The 21312-nt window shown below is 35.6% G+C and overlaps 1 protein-coding gene across 1 annotated transcript in view; it reads left to right on the top strand.

Annotated features, from left to right (window-relative positions):
- The window catches only part of LOC134572067 (uncharacterized), a 333780-nt gene that overhangs the window by 24280 nt on the left and 288188 nt on the right, over positions 1 to 21312 (top strand). Inside the window, exons 6-12 of the mRNA XM_063430868.1 lie at positions 2834 to 3029; positions 3954 to 4225; positions 6753 to 6922; positions 8624 to 8801; positions 11135 to 11345; positions 11928 to 12199; positions 12863 to 13032. Of these exons, the coding sequence (XP_063286938.1) occupies positions 2834 to 3029; positions 3954 to 4225; positions 6753 to 6922; positions 8624 to 8801; positions 11135 to 11345; positions 11928 to 12199; positions 12863 to 13032 (1469 nt within the window). The remainder of the gene's footprint in view (positions 1 to 2833; positions 3030 to 3953; positions 4226 to 6752; positions 6923 to 8623; positions 8802 to 11134; positions 11346 to 11927; positions 12200 to 12862; positions 13033 to 21312) is intronic.

Here is a 21312-nt window from a genome sequence, read left to right as displayed (position 1 = left end):
TATTAATTCTTCAAAATAAATAAACAAGTAAATAAAAACAGAGAAACATTCATTCTTAGCTATACGGCATGCTTTAATCTAGTCTCTTTCCACCGATGATTTAATAGCTCCACACACTTCTCTGATAACATGCACGTTAGGCTTCTCACCTCTTCCAAAACACCATAGCTGCCATACAACTGTGACTCGATGTAAGAGCCATTCATTTGGATCTGGGTACTAGGGAGTATATGTGGCTTGGCTCACCTCTATCCTCATCTGACGGGACTACTTAGTAATTGTGTTATGACTCTCTGCCCACATTCAAATAGGGGACATGGGCACAACTAAAGTGTGGGGACTACTAATAAAAGTTCTATCAGGAGGCAATCAAAGGTTGCCTCTTTTTACAGAGGAGTGTGTATAACAAAAGTGCTTAAAAAAGTCAGAAAGTGATTTACAGGCAGCTCAATACACTGGTGTGGAAATATCCTCTATTCCACTGAATAAATTTAGTAGATATTGGTGCGGTGTAAGTGACAAGGACCTACACCTATAAGTGGAGCGCTCAAACACAGATAAATCTTACCAAAACGTAGTCTCATTCAATGGTAAAATATGGGGTACATGTCAAAGTAAAATACAGAAAATACAATATAGTGTAGATGGTACTGAAAAATGGCTTCACAGTGATTATAATGATATCGTGCTGAATATTACACTCACATTTCAAGGAGCCTGTATATAGAAAACACTGGCTCCGTATCAAGGCTTGTGTGCTGTTATGGTAGCACCACCCTCCTACTTCGGCTTGAAGAATTTCTCAGGAACACAAAAAAAAGGGAAGAAAGCAGACCAATGTGTAGACTTATTGTGATAAATGACACAGGTATGTGTTCAATAAATGGGGTGCTCACCTGGTCCTGAGCCTACGAATCCCGGCTCTAGGTGTGTAGGTTTTGTGCCAATTTGAATGGGGATGGCACTTCCCCTGTGAGGATTCCTTGGAGGCTCCAAAAAGGACTTGGATGAGGTTTTGAATGAAAATGGTGAATTTATTGGTTTAAAATAAACATAAAAACAAAGATGATAAAAGTCCTCAAATAAAAGTCCTTTAAAAATGGCCAATACGCGTTTCACTCTCAAATAGAGCTTCTTCAGTCAGCTGACTGAAGAAGCTCTATTTGAGAGTGAAACGCGTATTGGCCATTTTTAAAGGACTTTTATTTGAGGACTTTTATCATCTTTGTTTTTATGTTTATTTTATTTTAAACCAATAAATTCACCATTTTCATTCAAAACCTCATCCAAGTCCTTTTTGGAGCCTCCAAGGAATCCTCACAGGGGAAGTGCCATCCCCATTCAAATTGGCACAAAACCTACACACCTAGAGCCGGGATTCGTAGGCTCAGGACCAGGTGAGCACCCCATTTATTGAACACATACCTGTGTCATTTATCACAATAAGTCTACACATTGGTCTGCTTTCTTCCCTTTTTTTCGTGTTCCTGAGAAATTCTTCAAGCCGAAGTAGGAGGGTGGTGCTACCATAACAGCACACAAGCCTTGATACGGAGCCAGTGTTTTCTATATACAGGCTCCTTGAAATGTGAGTGTAATATTCAGCACGATATCATTATAATCACTGTGAAGCCATTTTTCAGTACCATCTACACTATATTGTATTTTCTGTATTTTACTTTGACATGTACCCCATATTTTACCATTGAATGAGACTACGTTTTGGTAAGATTTATCTGTGTTTGAGCGCTCCACTTATAGGTGTAGGTCCTTGTCACTTACACCGCACCAATATCTACTCTATCAGGAGGCAGATTACCTGTCACTGTTCTTATTTGTGAGCAGTGCTAAAACATGGCGAAGGCCCCAAATGTTATATTCATTGCTGTCACCGTGTGGAAGTAGTGGTGAGCTGAGTGTCTCTTTGCAATTGCAACCTCTGCTTTCTCACAGTGTACTCTGTTTGTAAGCGACCAGTCAATGGCCAATATGAGGGTACAATCTTATATTCTCATGTTTTAACTAACAAACCACAATGTGGGGAGCCAAGAGAGGCAGTCTACTGCTCCGACACTGCGAGGTCACCAGATAAGACCGAAGTAGGGGAATGGATTTATATTAAATAACAGAGTAGGCAGGCGAATGTGAGAAAGCCAAGATGAGGGGATATTATTACTGGCATATAAAGCGCCAACATATCCCGCAGCGCTGTACAATTGGAAAAAGGCAGTAGACGGTATAGAGCCCTGCCTGTGAGTGGAGATCTAGCTTCAGAATATCTTTTAAAATAAGGCATTTGGGATGACTACAAATAAAATCCAAACTGGTGTGTTTTTCATAGTGTCGTATGGAGATAAAACAGGTTAGGAAAAGTATTTAAAAATTGATTCATTAACATTTCCTCCTCTTAAAGAATATAAAAATTCAGAAACAAGCCTTTTATTTTCATTAAAAACAGTATATCATGCATATAGCCTATGGTTTGTCAATGAGGACATTTATCAAGAAACACAAAACAAGGCCAAACATTTTCCATTGTGTTATTATCAACAAATGTAGTGCTTTTAGTGTAAATTTAACCTTGTTAACCCTGTAGTCTGAAGTTCACAGAAACATGCCAGGCGGAATATGAAATCATTATTGGAAAGCCTGTCAATGTAGATTAATGGCTTGAGTTTCTAAATAATTGAGAATTATTTTTCTATTTATTTATTTTTTTATTTAAGGATTGAAACAGCACTACTACTACAGCAGTGCTACTTCAAATATATTGAACTATTTGAAGAATAGTTTTCTGAAAGAATAATCAATTTTTCATTCACCTGTATTGCAGTTTCTCCTTTGACCAGTCTCCCCTCTGCCCCCGTGTGCGGCTCCCCGGTGGTCTCCAGTCGGATAGTGGGGGGTACCGATGCTGTGGATGGAGAGTGGCCCTGGCAGGCTCTGGTACTGTATAGTGGTGTCTTTAAGTGTGGGGGGTCCCTGATCAATGAACAGTGGGTGCTGAGCGCCGCTCATTGCTTCAAATCGTGAGTATTATCCGTAGTAATAGAGAGGAATCTATATGATTAAACAAACCGACTTATACATTGTGTTAAGACATACTTCCATTATTTAGATGCAGTTAGACTAATATTACTTCATCTGATATTACAGAGTAAATCCACTTAAATAAATAATATAGTTTATTCCTAACACTACAGTGCCCTACAAAGAAAGAGGATGTGCTGCACACAAAGAGGAATATCATGGAGAACCGTGGAGGATCTGTAGTCCCCAGATAGAAACTAGAAACAGTAATCAATGGGCGTCACAGTGCAGGGTGTAGATATGAGAGGTTTAATAAACCAAATGGTCAAAGAAAAAATAAGTTTCAGCCAGTAAGCCTTAATCACTGTTTAGGTGAATGGGAACCTGCTGTTAGGGACATTTTCTTATCTTTTCTCCCTCCCAGTGCCAGTCTCCTTTGTGAAGCTCCACCTCTTGTCTGAGATCCTCCAGATCGATGATCTCAGCCAATCTAATGCTTCTCCAAAGGGAACCATTGGGAGGCTAGTGCACATACACTGCAAAACGCTGCGCTGCGTCAAACAGATGGTCCCTCTGGGACCATGTGGTAGAAAAGCAAAATTTGACTCCACTATTTTGGTGGAAGCACCTCTTGTGGCTGCTGCTATGAAGGCCACTATAGGCAAGCTGATCCTGCAATGGTAACATTGCTGTTCCGCAGAAGTGGTCTGGGTGTCTATAATGCTTCTTTAAATTCAATACATTCCATGTTAACTTATCTCCAGAAGGGGATTTGCTAGATGAGGGGAACTAATTTACTGTTACACCCTGTACTTCCTGGTGTAAGACAAGGTAATTATTCGATGTGCAGAAAAACACGATTGAATTTAAACTTATTGTGACAGGAAATCTAAATATAAAACCCATTTTGTTTCGTGTTTCAGTCCCAACTTTCCAGAGTATTATTCTATTTCCTTGGGAATATATCAGGTAGGGGGGCCAAACCCTCATGGAATTACAGTTCAGGTGGAGAGGATCATAAATCACCCAGCCTATGCCACAACAGGGGACAGAGGGGACATTGCTTTGGTAAAGCTGAGAAATCCTGTTACCTTTACTGACTACATCCAATCAATCTGCCTACCGGCTGCGTCTGTCACCTTCCCATCTGGCTTGGAATGCTGGGTAACCGGCTGGGGAACAAGATCATTTGGTGGTGAGTCCTGCATGCTGCATTGTTATATAATTAGATTTTTAGGGTTACCTGCATCTACATAATGTCCATGCGTTGTGCAATGTCATAGTTTCATAAATTATCATATCAACAACTAGATATTGTGTCTTCTAGTCTTGTCATACTTTATGATTGGAAAAGATTCTGTCATTACATTCTTGTAGAGTTTCGAGCTGTCGTTAACCTATAAACTTTTGTAGTGGCTTATTAACCAAGAAAATGGAGTATATGTGGTTCTCTAGGTTTAAGAGTTTGGACCTGGAAGGAGGTCCCATAATTCCCATCCTTTTTTATAGTCTTGTAGCAGTTCCTGCGAGGATTTATGCAGGTCATACAATTTGTTCAAGTTTAGCCTATGTTCAACTTTCTTTATTATTCAAATACATCCCTGCTTTCTATATTTAGCAGTAATTTGCATTCCAGATATCACGTAAATATTTATTGTTCTGTAAATAGGTATTTGCGAAGATGGGGTACTAACAGTATTGAGATTTCCGGGGAAGAACTTGTTTGGGACCAGCTACAGACTATAAAGTATCAGCATGAGTTGCACATTTGGCAAATCCTTTATGTGCTCTAATAGCACTGTTCTAAAAGTAATGGGGTGAAGGAAACCTCAAATTCCTTATTCCCCTGTTAAAACTTCTGAAGTTGTGTTGTACTTGTTATAACTGTTTTTTGTTTTTTTTAAATATAGCATGTTATGTTTGGTATGATGTAGCGGGTTTATTGTGTTTTTGTTGCAGCTGAGTAAACTATAAAAAAGGTTCTTTTAACAAACACTTGTTCTACATGAACAACGGACTCCATCAGCCATGGTGCATGGTTACTGGTGGGAATCGCCACACAAATTGCTGCAATAATCCCTTGAGCTGCTCATCGGTTGGGTCTGGTTTTGTCCAAGATAGAGTCAATTTCATCTGTTGCTCTACTTTTCAACATTTGTAGCACTCTGTTCTTTAGTAATAAATCATAGTAAGGATACTGCCATTGGATGTTTCATGCAATATTTGAGCTTTTCACATTTAATTCATTATAGTAGAATTGTCTGTAATTCTCAAGTCTCTGTTGGAAAACTGGCTTTGGAATCAGTGTATATTACTGGTTGAGTTAAAACTAATAGGACATTATCTTCCGATAAATGACAATGGATCTGTAATGGACTGATGTGTATACCACCAATATTGAGGCACTACATGCTCCCATGTATTCAAATGGCTCTAGAGCTAAAACAGAAGAGAGAGAGAGAGATTGTCTGGTACAGAGGGAAAGGTCAGAAGATTTAGACAAAGACTTTTGCTTGTTCATTGTGCCATCACTGTAACATATAATGCAAAAAGTGAGTTGAATGGATCTGGGAACCTGATTGTGCAGAAAGACGAGTTTAGGCAGCCACTCCCTTTTCAATGTCTGGAGACTCCATGCTTTATTGAGCAGAATGTTTCTTTTTGTTGTCCATCCCTTGTCTACCCTGCACAAGGCATACCTGCTTGACTTTCATATCTTATTTGATCAATCTTGTCATTAGAATCAATTGATAATTTTCTGGTTGTAATTTTTGTGGATTAACGTGAAAGACACAAGGATAATTTAGTTTAACTTTTTTTAAATATGCGGATTCCAATATAGAAAATGGAACAGGTCACGTGTTAATAATTTTCCTATTTGACTAATGGTAAGATAAATACCTTCAAAATACCAATTCCACGGATAAGTAACTCAAAATTGCACAGGTAGTCATGTGCTATAACTAACTGGTTAGTCTAGTTTGGGGTTATCTTAGGGAAATGTTACTTTGATATTTGTGGACTTTATTAAAAGAGTGAATTTTTTTATCCAGAAATGAAAATAAAAATGGTGCTTTTTAATAGCTAAGCTAATAAATGTATGCTGTTTCCCTTTTTTACAATGGCTGGTTATGTAAATCCAGGTGTAATATAAAGCCAGTTATAAATAATTACTCATTTAATTTCAGTATGACTAATCTCAAAGTCTTCTATTCAAGAAAATACCTGCACTCCTATTTTCAATAAAAATCTTATTGTATTTCATAATTAATAATAAGCCATAATACGCTCTGTCCACTTGTTAGGTAAATATTTTTTTACAGCAATTTATATATTTGTATGAACTTTGGTTAATTAATTATTTTGTTATTTTTGCACTATATACATATGTGAAGAATCATACTTATAGCACTGAGTATCAATCATTGTTTTGATGAATGTTTATATTTTTTGTGTTGGATTACTAGTAATTAGGAAATACAATTTTACTTTTATTGAAAAACTGAGTGCGGGTATTTTCTGGAATAGATGGCTAATGGTATACCACTAGAAGGGGTGGTTTTGTATACCCTTTGCACCCATGTGTACATGCTGTATACTAATTGGTTACCCCTTCGTACTTTACTTTTAATCTCGAAGTCTTTTGAAACTCTAAATCTTGTGAAGCCACAGGTTTTGTCTGAAATCTTCAATCTCCAGTTATGTGTCCTCTGGTTCCTCAGGAGGTCATCCATCTCTCAATACCCTCCAAGAAGTGATGACCCCACTGATAGACAACACACTATGTGACCAGATGTACCATATTGGTTCCCCAGTGAGTAGTTATATCACCATCGTCCAGGAGGAGAAGATATGCTCTGGATATAAAGAAGGAGGAAAGGATTCTTGTCAGGTTAGTTATCAATTATCTGTTGGATCCCTCTGCATTAGTCTGGAAAACTATTGACTGATTTTTGATTAGTCACTCTCTGGCACTGTGTGTTTTGAGCAGACTTGTAGATTTGCTCTGCATGGTATTGAAATTCAGATGAATTTCAGTCAATGCTGTGTTCGGCCCAATTTCCAAATTCTGAACAGAAATGTAAACAAATTCTGAATAAACCAAGTAGTACGATGTGTGAGCCATTTCAGTTGAATCGGAATTCAGTTTTGCTTGCTGTGCCTTTTCTCCTTCATTTTAGATCTTCACCAGCAATTTGCATTTTGAACTGACATTTTTTTTTAAACCGAACTAAAATTTTAAACCAAGCCAATTTAAAAAATAAAAATAAAAATTCAATCCCACATTTTCAGTTCAAAATGCAAATTTGGGATTGAATTTTTTTTTTTTTTTTTAAATTGGCTTAGTTCAAAATTTTGGTTCGGTTTAAAAAAAATATCAGTTCAAAATGCAAATTGCTGGTGAAGATCTAAAATGAAGGAGAAAAGGTCCCTGCGGTGCCATTCAACAAAAAAATAACATAACAATCCATAGTTGAAGTGAATCCATTTGGAACAACCAAAAGTTGCACCAGCCTAGTTATGAGATTCTCTTTTTGGATTATTTTACAAGCTATGGGGTCCATTTGATACATATTTAGACATTTTCCAGTATTTCCCAGATGTCTATTTCTACTTATAATTCTGGAGCTTTACCTCTGCAAATAATTACATTTAAATATAAAAAATGTCAGGAATCTCATGCTGACATTATATCATGCATTCACATGTATCAAGATACTATGAAATCATTGTTTGATTGTGATTCGAGCATACAGGTTCATGGCATGCATTAAATCTCATGATATCTATTCTAATAATTAGCACTCACAAAAATGTAACTACATATTGTAATGCTCTGTCTGATCCTAGTTTCCGTTCCATCGTGTCCATCTATTCTATGAAGTGTTTAGAACTTAAACCATTGGAATTTTCACTACTGTTAGTAATGTTTAATAGTGATTGAATAATAATAAATTGACCCTTTCCTATACATGCACAAACACTGCAAATCAATATCCTTAAAACATGTTCACCCATTATACAAGTCTGATTCTCTAGTGTTACCTCCGCAACCGCCCGGGCCTCATGACACCTCATGCCCTCTCATTTATCCACTCATTTACACTTACTTCCCTTCAATTCTTAACCTCTATGTCCTACAACTCATTTTTCCTCTCCGGCTTTTTCACTGTCGTGGTGACAGTTTTTGTTTTGAACTTGTTATTTGGTGGTTTTTAGTTATTTCTTATTGAGCGTCCTTAAAATAAATAATATTGTCTCCACTGTAATTCCTCTCATTATTATTATTATTATTATTATTATTATTATTATTAATAATAAAGCACCAATAAATTCTCTGTTTCATGAAATGGAAAAGCAGGTTGTACAAAGTTTACAATGAAAGGTTGGTTTATTACATGACAGTTTCAGGAGAGGAAGCACTGTGGGTGCATTAACAGTTTAACAAATAACTCAAGACAACACTAACCACAAAAATACTAAATAAAACAATCCTGTTTTTGAACTAATAAATAACATTAAAAATAAAATAATTACTGATATTGTAGACATTTTGTTGGCGATTTGTTGACCTAACAATCTAACCTTCCAGGGAGACTCTGGAGGACCCTTGGTGTGTAAGGTGGATGGTATCTGGGTCCAGGCTGGAATTGTCAGCTGGGGAGAAGGATGTGCTGTAGCTAACCGCCCGGGAGTGTACACCCTAGTGCCGGCCTACGAGTCATGGATCAAGACGTATATACCAAAAATTACATTCAGCAATGTATCAGGTAAGAGTAAGGTCACCGCTCGTGTTCGATTTATGCTCCAACAATAAAAATTGACTTTATATTGCTTTTACAAATACAAGATTATAGCGCACCCAACATTCATAATCATAATTAAATTGAAACTGGAAAATAAAGCCAAGAAAAAGAATATATTTATACTGCTGTGCAATTCAGTTTCTCACTTTCATTTTTATTATGAACATTCATATACCCCCACCATATTCCGCAGTGCTTTACAATTATAAAAATGGATATTTGACAAGGAATTGGCATACAGAATATTAACAGAGGTAAAGAATGACTTTAAACAACCTTACCATCTGCAGTAATCAAAATTATTCAACCCTCATTGAAAATCAGGTTTATTTTCAAAATTTACAGAATTTCAGCTGTTTGCAATGAACAAGTCAAACAAAAGCAATAGCAACGTAGTAGCTGTGATATAGAAAATATCTGTATGACATAATCAGTAACCATGTATTGCAATGTCATTTATTGTAAATTCATAGTGGAGTTTTATCGTGTTAATATTGTATTACAATTATGTCTCCATTTATTATTATCAACCTAAACTTATTTCTCCAACTATATTAAGAGTATTGAAAGATTTATTTTTGCATTTCTTTGTTTTAAAAAATAGTGAACTGACAGGCAGTCTCCCTTCATGTGTAAAATAAAAAAATAAAAAATTGTTAATAAATAAGAAATATCATTATATATGTATATTATATATACTGTCATACTAAGTGTATTTTATTAATATAAATAATATAAATATATTAATATTAAAATACACTTATAATTAAGTTACACACGTATATATAATAACTATATATATTGTATATATATATTATAAAATATAAATAATAAGTAAATAAAAAGAAAGAAAGAAAATGTAAAAATAATACAATTTTTTTTAAATGATATATGTATATGTTATTTTATGCTAACTGTATATATATATATATATATATATATATATATATATATTTATATAAAAATACACTTAGATTACATAAATAATTTCATAAATATACACGTAGACTACAAATATATATATATATGTATATATATTTAGATTCTATGTGCATATTTCTGTAATATTTTTACATAATTAAGTAATTTTATTGATTGCAATTTGAGGGACCTGCCTAACAATCCAAGCTGAAAGTCCAGAGAATTTAATTTGCTAGCACTGTATTTAACCCTGTAACTTTCCAAGACACCCTACAACCTGTACATGGGGGGTACAAATATTAGTGTTTCAAAGCAGCAAAACATATCACAGCGATGATATTGTCAGTGAAAGTGACGCTTTTTGCATTTTTCACACACAAACGGCACTTTCACTGATGATATAATTGTTGTGTTACGTTTTACTATTTGCAAACATTAATATTTGTGTTCAGCGAAGTCTCCAGAGTAAAACAGTACCCCCCATGTACAGTTTTTATAGTGTTTTTGAAAGTTACAGGGTCAAATAAAAGGGTCACCTTCTTTTACATTGAAAATTGCCAGATTAGTAATGTTACTTTTGGGACCGTGTGGTAGCCCAGGAATGAGAATTACCCCCATGATGGCATACCATTTGCAAAAGAAGACAACCCAGGGTATTGCAAATGGGGTATGTTCAGTATTTTTTAGTAGCCACTTAGTCACAAACAATGGCCAAAGTTAGCGTTCATAATTGGTTTTTTTTAACACACAAACAAATATAAATGCTAACTTTGGCCAGTGTTTGTGACTAAGTGGCTACTAAAAATGACTGGACATACGCCATATTGAATACCCTGGGTTGTCTACTTTAAAAAAATAGGTACATGTGAGGAGTGAATCAGAGATTTATGACAGATAACAGTGTTACAATGTCACTATTGATACATTTTAAAAATATATATTTTAAAACAGCAATGTCCTACTTGTACTTATAGCCCTATAACTTGCAAAAAAGCTGGTAAACACTGGGTGTTTTTAAACTCAGGACAACATTTTGAATCTATTTAGCTGTTTTTTTTCATTAGCTTTTGTAGGTAAGGAAAAGTAAAAAAACATTATAAATTATATTACATGATACAAATAATGGTATGTAAAGAAAGCCCTTCCTGTCCTGAAAAAAAATATATAAAATTTTTATGGGAACAGTAATTGAGAGAGAAGAAAATTACAGCTAAACACAAACACCACAAAAGTGTTAAAACAGCTCTGGTCCTTAACGTGCAACATGGCCAAAACAGTCCGGCCATGAAAAAAAAATGTAGCTATATCCTATAAGCTCATATTTCACGCATGTCTGAAGTACATCTCCTTACTTGGCTATCTCAATTTCACCGCAGTGATTCATCAGACCACTCCCTTCACCACAACCCAGTCACCACTTGGCAAGTGTGGTTCTCCGGTGGTCTCCAGTCGCATAGTGGGAGGTACCGATGCTGTGGATGGAGAGTGGCCCTGGCAGATTAGTATACAGCTCTATGGATCACATATTTGTGGTGGGTCCCTGATCTCCAACCAGTGGGTTCTCAGCGCTGCTCATTGCTTTCAAAGGTGGGTCTCCCAAATATCTTACCACAGCTATGGTCACAGTTTGACAAAACCTTTCTTCACCGTGTGTTCTGGAACTATTCAAAGCTAAACAACCAACATCCAGCAGCCAATAGCATCATTCAGTCTCCAAAGTTGAGTGTATTAGTTCCCATCATTCCATTGGGCATGGAGTAGGAAGTGCAGTATGTAAACACCATTATACCCAGGAAACCAATGTTATTTTAAAATCTTGTATTCAGTTTGTATTAGAAACCAAATAGCGAACGGATATAAAAATTATCAGCATGAGGTGCAGACAGTTTGTATGGTGAACAAATTATAATATAATTATAAACATGAAATTAGCGACTATATAAGGAATTTCTGCAATAAAGATTGGAAATGTTTTATCCAATGTGAATTAATGTTCAAGATGAGAGTAAAACATTAAATAAACTGCCCCAGACATGCTACAAGTTTATTTCTCCTTTTGTGGCATCAGATACTTTCTGTGTTCATCGTCGAAAAAATAGTAATTAAAATTCAATAAATAAGGAATTATATAAAAAATCTTCTGAAATAACCTATTTTCTCTTCCTAAAGCTATTCTAACCCAAAGGACTTTGTTGTTTACTTGGGAATGTACCAACTCTCTGGGAACAGTCCACACAAGCAATCGGCCACGGTGGAGAAAATCATATTAAACGAACTGTTCACCTCAACAGGAAGCAGAGGGGACATTGCCCTGGTGAAGTTGTCCAACCCAGTTAGTTATAACAACTACATCCTGCCAATATGTCTACCAGGATCATTCGACAACTTCCCATCTGGCTTGGAATGCTGGGTAACCGGCTGGGGTGATGTGAACTATGGTGGTGAGTAATTATAGTAAAGAACCTGAATATCTAACTTCTGATCATAGTTTTTTTCGCTGTATTCGAAGGATTAACTTGGATCTATTTAACTAGGTTCTCCTCCTTGCATACAATTTTCCAAGTTTGTTTAGAACTTCGTTCTTTAGAAGACAATTTACTAAGAGGTAGAGATTCAGCCAGTCAGTAACAAGGCAGCATATGGCAGACCACATACTCCAGCCAATTGCTCTGCAAGAACCACGTGTCCAGATGACACTCCTGTTCTTTGCTCGGCAGTTTAACAATCCAGAAGTGTTGGATCTATTTATATTTTTTTTTATTTTGGATTTAATTATTTTCTGGACCGAACTTTTTTACATGTTGTAAGATTATATTTAATATTCATACTCTTTTTTAATCATTTTTTTAACTCATTAAATAACATGAAAACATTACCGGATGGAGTAAAAATAAAAAATAATAGAGAGAATTCATGAACTCATCACACATTACATCTTTCCACTGTATTCTAAAAGGTCCTGGCCTCTCTTCGGGGGCTACAGAAGTGTAAACTGTAAAATACGTTATTTTTCTTCTGGGTGGACTGATGTGAGTTGTCTTGATGGCACGTGGCTTTAAGCACAAGAATCATGTAATATCTTTATTGTTTCGTTCAATCTTCAGTCGTTCTCTCACTTCCTAAAACACTCCAAAACGTGGAAATACCACTGATAGACCATAGTAGTTGTGATGAGATGTACCACATTGGATCTTCACTCAGTTGGTCTGAAACCATCGTCCAGGAAGAGAAGATATGTGCTGGATACAAGGAGGGAGGAAAGGACTCCTGCCAGGTGGGTCAATAGATTTCACCAATTAAATGACTTAACTGTTTATCATCCCAGAAGTGATTTATTGATACTGGGCTAATAATCACGGGATCTATTAAACTAATACAAGATTCATAAGAAGGATTATAAGACAAATGTCATGATGATTACCGATTTTAGAAATAATATCCAAGTTAGACTAGATATATTGAAGCTGATTTAATACCCATTTGGAGATGACACATTTCTTTTCTTTAGCAGACACCAGATCGCCTGAAATATATTTACATGCAGAGGGTCAAAGTATAGTCAGGAAACCAAAGTTGTTTTCTTGGCACTACAGCTCCCTATAGTAGCCTCTCCCTCACATCCCCCCAGCCAATCCCCCCCCTCCCTCTGTGGTGCATAAGGGGTTAAAAACCAGGGGTTAAAAACTCTTACTGTCACGTACCTGATTCCAGCACCAATGGCCCTTAGCACTGATTCAGGCTTCAAAGAGCTGAAGTGGTCTGAGTGCCTTTAGAGTCCCTTTAAGGAGGACAATAGAACAAGGACTCACATGTCCTGGAACCAACTCTTAGCTCTGAGGATACATTTAGCACTGAAGCTAAAACCTATAAAGATGATGAGTTAATCTAATAAAGAGCTTAGTGAGTTTTGAATGTGGATGTGTATTCCAGGAGTGATATATCAATGATATTCTGGAACAGAGATGGTACATAACAAAGGAGTCCATATATTATGTTTTATCCATGCGTTCTGTATATACAACATCTTATTATATTATACTGGCTCAGTAAGCTGTGTTTGTCTATGGTTTATTACTCACAGTGATTTGCTGTTATTATCTCCTCATCCATGGATATTTATCTTCCAGGGAGACTCTGGGGGACCCTTGGTATGTAAGAAGGATGGTATGTGGATCCAGGCTGGGATTGTCAGCTGGAGGGAAGGATGCGCTTTACCTAATCGCCCCGGGGTGTACACCTTAGTACCGGCCTATGTATCATGGATTAAAGATGAAATTAATGAGGGCCTGAGCCTGACCGGCACGTCATGGACAATTGTTCTATTCTGTAGTTTAGTTCTGACCCAGGTTTAGAATATATTTATACACAGATTAAAAAAGTTTTTTTTTTTTTTTAAAAGCAAAACTTGACATTGAATAAAACAATGAAAATCACTTATAACTTGCATTAACCATTTATTATCCATGAAATTCTCCATTTTCTTTTACATTTGTGTTCAAGATTTAGCAAATTACATCATAATCCAGTTCAGACACGATCTGGCTCGCCGGCAGCAATGGAGCTCACTGCGCAGTGCTCCCCTCCTCCCGTCACAGCATGTAGCGTGGCTGGGCCACAGACCGGGAACTTCTGTAATCTCTAGGTAGAGGATATAAGAGCTCCTCCAATGCGGTCCTTGGCTTGGCCATGCTATATGGAGAATGAGACACATCAGAGAGGGAAGCTCTGTCATACAAAATGCACATTACTCTGTGTTTTATAGTTGGGGAGCTCTGTGATACACTAATAGGCGCATTACTGGGAGTTGTATTGTTGTGGAGCTCTGTGACATACTCATACTTTACACATTACTTGGTTTCGTGGAGTTCTGTGATAAAGTGTTATATACCACATAAGGCTTTTTTTTGCAGTTGAGTTCAATGTTAAATTGATTATTATGAGGTTTTTTTTAAGGAGGTCAAGGTAAATAAGGAAAATCCAGTGTTCCAAAGCAAAACAAATCACAGTATTATGTGAAATACTTAGTCTTTCCCTTTAAGGGGCAAATAACAAAAAAGTGATTTCTGTTGTAAAAGCAAGTCTTATGGCTTGACTGGTGTGCAGATATTTGTTTAACATTGTATTGACTATCCACAGCTTTTAAAAGACACAGAGAAATGTGTGTGTCGTGGTCTAGTTACACCTCCGGCAAATGTGACTTAGGCAGCCTGGACCCGTGCAACAAATACATCTGTTTTCAACATTCATTGTACGCTTGCAACAGAAATCATCACCTTCTTTGTTTGTAGGCAGTGCTTTGAACACACCTGCAGGTAGAAGCTTATAGAAACACATGTGTCCAGATCACATACAGCCATTCGAAAGGCCTCAATAGAAATGTGTTCCCTCTCTGTGAATGATAATTTGTGATTCCTGTGGAGTAGCGAATGACTTTGAAACCCATGTTACAGAATTGGTTGGACCGAATGCATTCGGCTTTAGTACATATGAGAATGTCAATGTAGTCAAAATTCAAACCAGACATTGCCGCAACTATGCCCTGCTTAGCAGACCACACAGGGTGATGGCGGTTCCTACCTCAGTCCGACCGAAGGTGGATGATAGGATGTTGGGTAATAGTAACATCCCCAGGATGTATTGGAACCCAGAGTAATCTGAATGTACCTTTCCTGGTTAAATACTTTGCTATTATTATTATTATTTAAACTGGTTATATATAATTCTAAATATACACTTTTATGATGGTCCAAAGTTCTTTTGTAACTATTGTAAAAATATGTGCTAGTTTTTTATAATGTGAATATAAAGTAAAAGGTCCCAAGATGTAAGTTGTAAGATGTTAGGTATAATAAAATGGGCTATTTCCAGTCTGAGAGTTTATGATTTGTCAGATGGGGGGAGAGCGGGGGGTCATCCAGCAGCTGTTTTCTGCAATCTTCTATTTGGATTAAGGTGCCCCTGACTTGGCGATGACTGCTACGAACACTTGGAATAAACTGGCACAAAGCCTGTGAAATAATTCACTTTGATTCCAAGGTTCAAGCTTATAGGTGTCATATTAAATAGCCTATATTAAAATTGGCTAACTTGGACTCAGGAAATGCTTAATGCTTAAAACGACACGTAAGACCATATATGACTAAGTACTGATACAAGGATGGAACATGGGAGGTACATTGCTGCTGCAATGATGAAGGATCTTCAATAGAATATAACTTGTGATTCATCAATTTATTCAGCTTACTTATTACAAAAGGGCACTATATATGATATTATTATATATATGTTATACTATCTTGTGTGGTATCCATCTGGGAAGGCTACCCTGGGAAGCTGTTTTTCTTTATAAGTTAGAGGAACACAAACATATATTCCTGACCCTATAGTGCTAAACCCCCCATCTAGGTGGCTTTCCCCCCTCCCTTAGCCCCCTTAGAAAGTGTTAAAACATAACCGTATTTCCAGCGTGCTGGCCCTGCCTCCTTGTGCCTGCCTCCATTGTGGAAAGCACTGGATTGGCTAAAAGCAGCAAGGGGGGTGGGCCAAATGCCATATTGGCCAATCAGTACTTCCTCATAGAGATGCATTGAATCAATGCATCTCTATGAGGAAAATTCAGTGTCTCCATGCAGAGCGTGGGGACGCTGAATGGCAGTGCTGCCTACAGTGCAGCACTGAGCCAGGAAGCACCTCCAGTGGCCATCTGAGGAGCGGCCACTTGGAGGTGTCCCTAGGGGCAATGTAAACACTGCCTTTTCTCTGCATGAAAATACCTCAAGTCAATGATTATACTCACCAGAACAATTACATTAAGCTGTATACTGTACATTAAGCTGTATATCGTACATTAAGCTGTATACCGTACATTAAGCTGTATACTATACATTAAGCTGTATACTGTACATTAAGCTGTATATTATACATTAAGCTGTATACTGTACATTAAGCTGTATACCGTACATTAAGCTGTATATTATACATTAAGCTGTATACTGTACATTAAGCTGTATATTATACATTAAGCTGTATACTGTACATTAAGCTGTATGCTATACATTAAGATATATACTATACATTAAGCTGTATACTGTACATTAAGTTGTATACTGTACATTAAGCTGTGTATTATACATTAAGCTGTATACTGTACATTAAGCTGTATATTATACATTAAGCTGTATACTGTACATTAAGCTGTATGCTATACATTAAGATATATACTATACATTAAGCTGTATACTGTACATTAAGTTGTATACTGTACATTAAGCTGTGTATTATACATTAAGCTGTATACCGTACATTAAGCTGTATATTATACATTAAGTTGTATACCGTACATTAAGCTGTATATTATACATTAAGCTGTATACCGTACATTAAGCTGTATACTATACATTAAGCTGTATATTGTACATTACGCTGGATACCGTACATTAAGCTGTATACTATACACTAAGCTGTATATCGTACATTAACCCCTTAAGGACTGGACTGTTTTTGCGATGTACATTTGCGACCAGGCATCTTTTTACACTTTTGTGGTGTTTGTGTTTAGCTGTAATTTTCCGCTCTCTCATTTACTGTTCCCATACAAATTATATATTGTTTTTTTCAGGACAAAAGGGGCTTTCTTTACATACCATCATTTATATAATCTCATGTAATTTAATTTTTAAAAAATGAAAAAATATGATGAAAAATTGAAAAAAATACATGTTTTTTGACTTTTATGTGAAAAATCTTTTACTCATCTACAAAAGCGAATGAAAAAAACTGCTAAATAGATTCAAAATGTTGTCCTGAGTTTAAAAATACCCAGTGTTTACATGCTTTTTGCTATTTTTTGCATGTTATAGGGCTATAAGTACAAGTAGGATATTGCGGTTTCAAAACATACATTTTTAAAATGTATCAATAGTGACATTGTAACACTATTATCTGTCATAAATCTCTGAATAACACCCCACATGTACATATTTTTTTTAAAGTAGACAACCCAGGGTATTCAATATGGGGTATGTCCAGACTTTTTTAGTAGCCACTTAGTCGCAAACACTGGCCAAAGTTAGCGTTCATATTTGTTTGTGTGTGAAAAAAGTAAAAAACTAAATTGAACGCTAATTTTGGCCAGTGTTTGTGACTAAGTGGTTACTAAAAAAGACTGGACATACCCCATTTGCAATACCTTGGGTTGTCTTCTTTTGCAAATGGTATGCCATCATGGGGGTAATTCTCATTCCTGGGCTACCATACGCTCTCAACGGCAACGTAACCAACCTGGCCATTTTCAATGTAAAAATATTTGACCCATATATTTGACCCTGTAACTTTCAAAAACGCTATAAAACCTGTACATGGGGGGTACTGTTATACTCAGGAGACTTTGCTGAACACAAATATTAGTGTTTCAAAACTGGAAAATGTATTACAACAATTATATCATCAGTAAAAGTGCTGTTTGTGTGTGAAAAATGCAAAAAAAGTCACTTTCACTGACAATATCATCGCTGTGATATGTTTTACTGTTTTGAATCACTAATATTTGTGTTCAGCGAAGTCTCCCGAGTACAACAGTACCCCCCATGTACAGGTTTTAGGGTGTCGTAGAATGTTACAGGGTAAAATACAGTGATAGCAAATTAAATTCTCTGGACTTTCGGCCTGGGTTGGCAGGCAGGTCCCTTAAATTGCAATCAATAAAATAACTTAATTATGTAAAAATATTACATAAATACGCACGTAGAATTTAAATATATATGCATATTTATATATTTGAAGTCTATGTGTATATTTATATAATTATTTATGTAATTTTGTATATGGACATATGAATAGTTCGTATTATTTTTATTTATTTATATATACAATATATATATATACAATTTAATAAGATATATATACAATTTCATTCTAAGTGTATTTTGATATAAATATATATATATTAATATCAAAATACAGTTAGAATAAAATTTCGTATAGATATATATATATTTTTTAATTTTTATTATTATTTTTACATAGTTACATAGTTACATAGTTAGATAGCTGAAAAGAGACTTGCGTCCATCAAGTTCAGCCTTCCTCACACCTGTTTTTTGCTGTTGATCCAAAAGAAAAGAAAAAAAAAAAAAAAAAAAAAAAAAAAAAAAGAAAAAAACCCAGTTTGAAGCACAATTTTGCAACAAGCTAGGACAAAAAATTCCTTCTTGACCCCAGAATGGCAGTCAGATTTATCCTTGAATCAAGCAGTTATTACCCTACATTGAAAGATTATATCCTTGAATATTTTTGCATGTTTAATTTAATTTAAATTACTTATTTGTATTTTATAATAATATATATATATACAATATATATAGTTATTATATATATTATATATATATATATATACGTGTGTAATTTAATTATAAGTGTATTTTTATATTAATATATGTACATATTAATATAAAAATACACTTAGTATGACATTATATATATATATATATGATATATAGACATATATTATATAGGTATAATATATGTCAATATATCATTTATATATATATACACATATATAATTATTATTTTTTTATTAACTTTAACTTTATTTTTTTTTATGATTTTACAGTTGCAGGGAGACTGCCTGTCAGCACAGACAGTCCCCCTGCAGGCAGACACATGGACACCTATTGTGACCATGTGGTCGCCCTGTTGAGCGATCACATGGCCCCAGGGGTCCTAATCTGCCATGGGGAGACTGTCTGGGCTGCAGGCAGTCTCCCCACAACGGGAGCAACGCCGATAAAGTTAGGACGGTTCAGGACCGTCAGCGGTCGGCAATGGAAAAATGCCGATGGCGGTCCTGAACCGTCCTCCGTCCTTAAGGGGTTAAACTGTATACTATACATGAAGCTGTATACCGTACATTAAGCTGTATACTATACATTAAGCTGTATATTACACATTAAGCTGTATACTGTACATTAAGCTGTATATTACACATTAAGCTGTATACTGTACATTAAGCTGTATGCTATACATTAAGCTATATACCGTACCTTAAGCTGTATATTATACATTACGCTATATACCGTACATTAAGCTGTATATTATACATTAAGCTGTATACCGTACATTAAGCTGTATATTATACATTAAGCTGTATACCGTACATTAAGCTGTATACTGTACATTAAGCTGGATACTGTACATTAAGATGTATACTATACATTAAGCGGTATACTATACATTAAGCTGGATACTGTACATTAAGCTGTATATCGTACATTAAGCTGTATACTATACATTAAGCTGGATACTGTACATTAAGATGTATATTGTACATTAAGCTGTATACTATACATTAAGCTGTATACTGTACATTAAGCTATAGTTGTTCTGGTAAATATAGTGTCCCTTTAAGTTATTTTGTTTTTCTGTTTTATTAAGCATTGTGTTCTGTATTCACGGTCAAAACTACATGGCATTTCACGTGTGAAGGTTGACAGAACACTCTACCACAGCGACCTCGTGTGGCTCTTTTTATGAGTACATTTTAGTAAATTGAATTCTAAAGGCGGATGAGGACTGGATGTGGTACCACAGCTCCCTCATGTGGCTCTTTTTATAAGTAAATTGAATTTTACAGGAAGGTCGGAACTGGATGTGGTACCACAGCTCCCTCGTGTGGCTATTTTTATTGGTAAATTTAATTCTAATGGAAGATAAGGACTGAGGGTAGTAGATAAGATGTGCCAGTAATAAAGAGCAAAGCAGATAAAAATAATAATAGCATAGTCTAAGTGATTAAAAGTCCAGTAGTAGAGAGTTCAAGAATGTGTTTTTGGGGGACTGTATGTAAAAGCCAATGAAAATGTATGCGGAAATAAAAGAGACAACTAATGGTGCAGTATATTCAACAATCAGGTGTTATTCTAGGAAAAGTCTGATATGATCCTACTCACGTTTTATAGAGCTAATGGACTAGCTCTAGTATAAAGTGCGTGCAGTGGTATAATCCCCACTTATAGGATACGAAAGGTGATGTCTTGTCTGAGGGAAGGTCATATGAAAAAAAAAGGAACAGCAATAGTGTTCTCTATTTAAAATCAGTAAAGCAGAAAATAAAATATAAAGTGGCTACTCACATTTACACGAGCAGGCGGACTGCTCAGTGTATAGGGCTTGAGTGGTATAATCCCCACCTAGGATTCTTTGGAGTAATGCCTCACTGGAACAGGATAAAACTCAGAAGCCAGGTAAAATAGGCTAAAATAAAATAAAAAATAGAATATATATATTTTAAAGTAAAATGGCCACTCACAGTGAGGAAGTGACCGAAATACCTTTAATAAAATACAATGCAGTTTAAAATGTCCACAACACTTTTATTAAGTGCATGTTTTTTTCTTAGTCCAACTTTCAGTGGAAGTGTATATATTATACATATTGAATTAGGCTATTACAGATTGGTGTAAGTACGTTCTATACAACTGTCATTCTTTTAACTATAAAAGTTTTAACTAGACAGCAATTTTTTATTTTCATGTACCGTATATAATCGAATATAAGT

The sequence above is a fragment of the Pelobates fuscus genome, chromosome 8 (genome assembly GCF_036172605.1).
Source record: "Pelobates fuscus isolate aPelFus1 chromosome 8, aPelFus1.pri, whole genome shotgun sequence".
Lineage (NCBI taxonomy): Eukaryota > Metazoa > Chordata > Amphibia > Anura > Pelobatidae > Pelobates > Pelobates fuscus.
The sequence above is the reverse complement of the archived record's forward strand: the minus strand, read 5'-3'. Positions and strand labels throughout refer to the sequence as shown.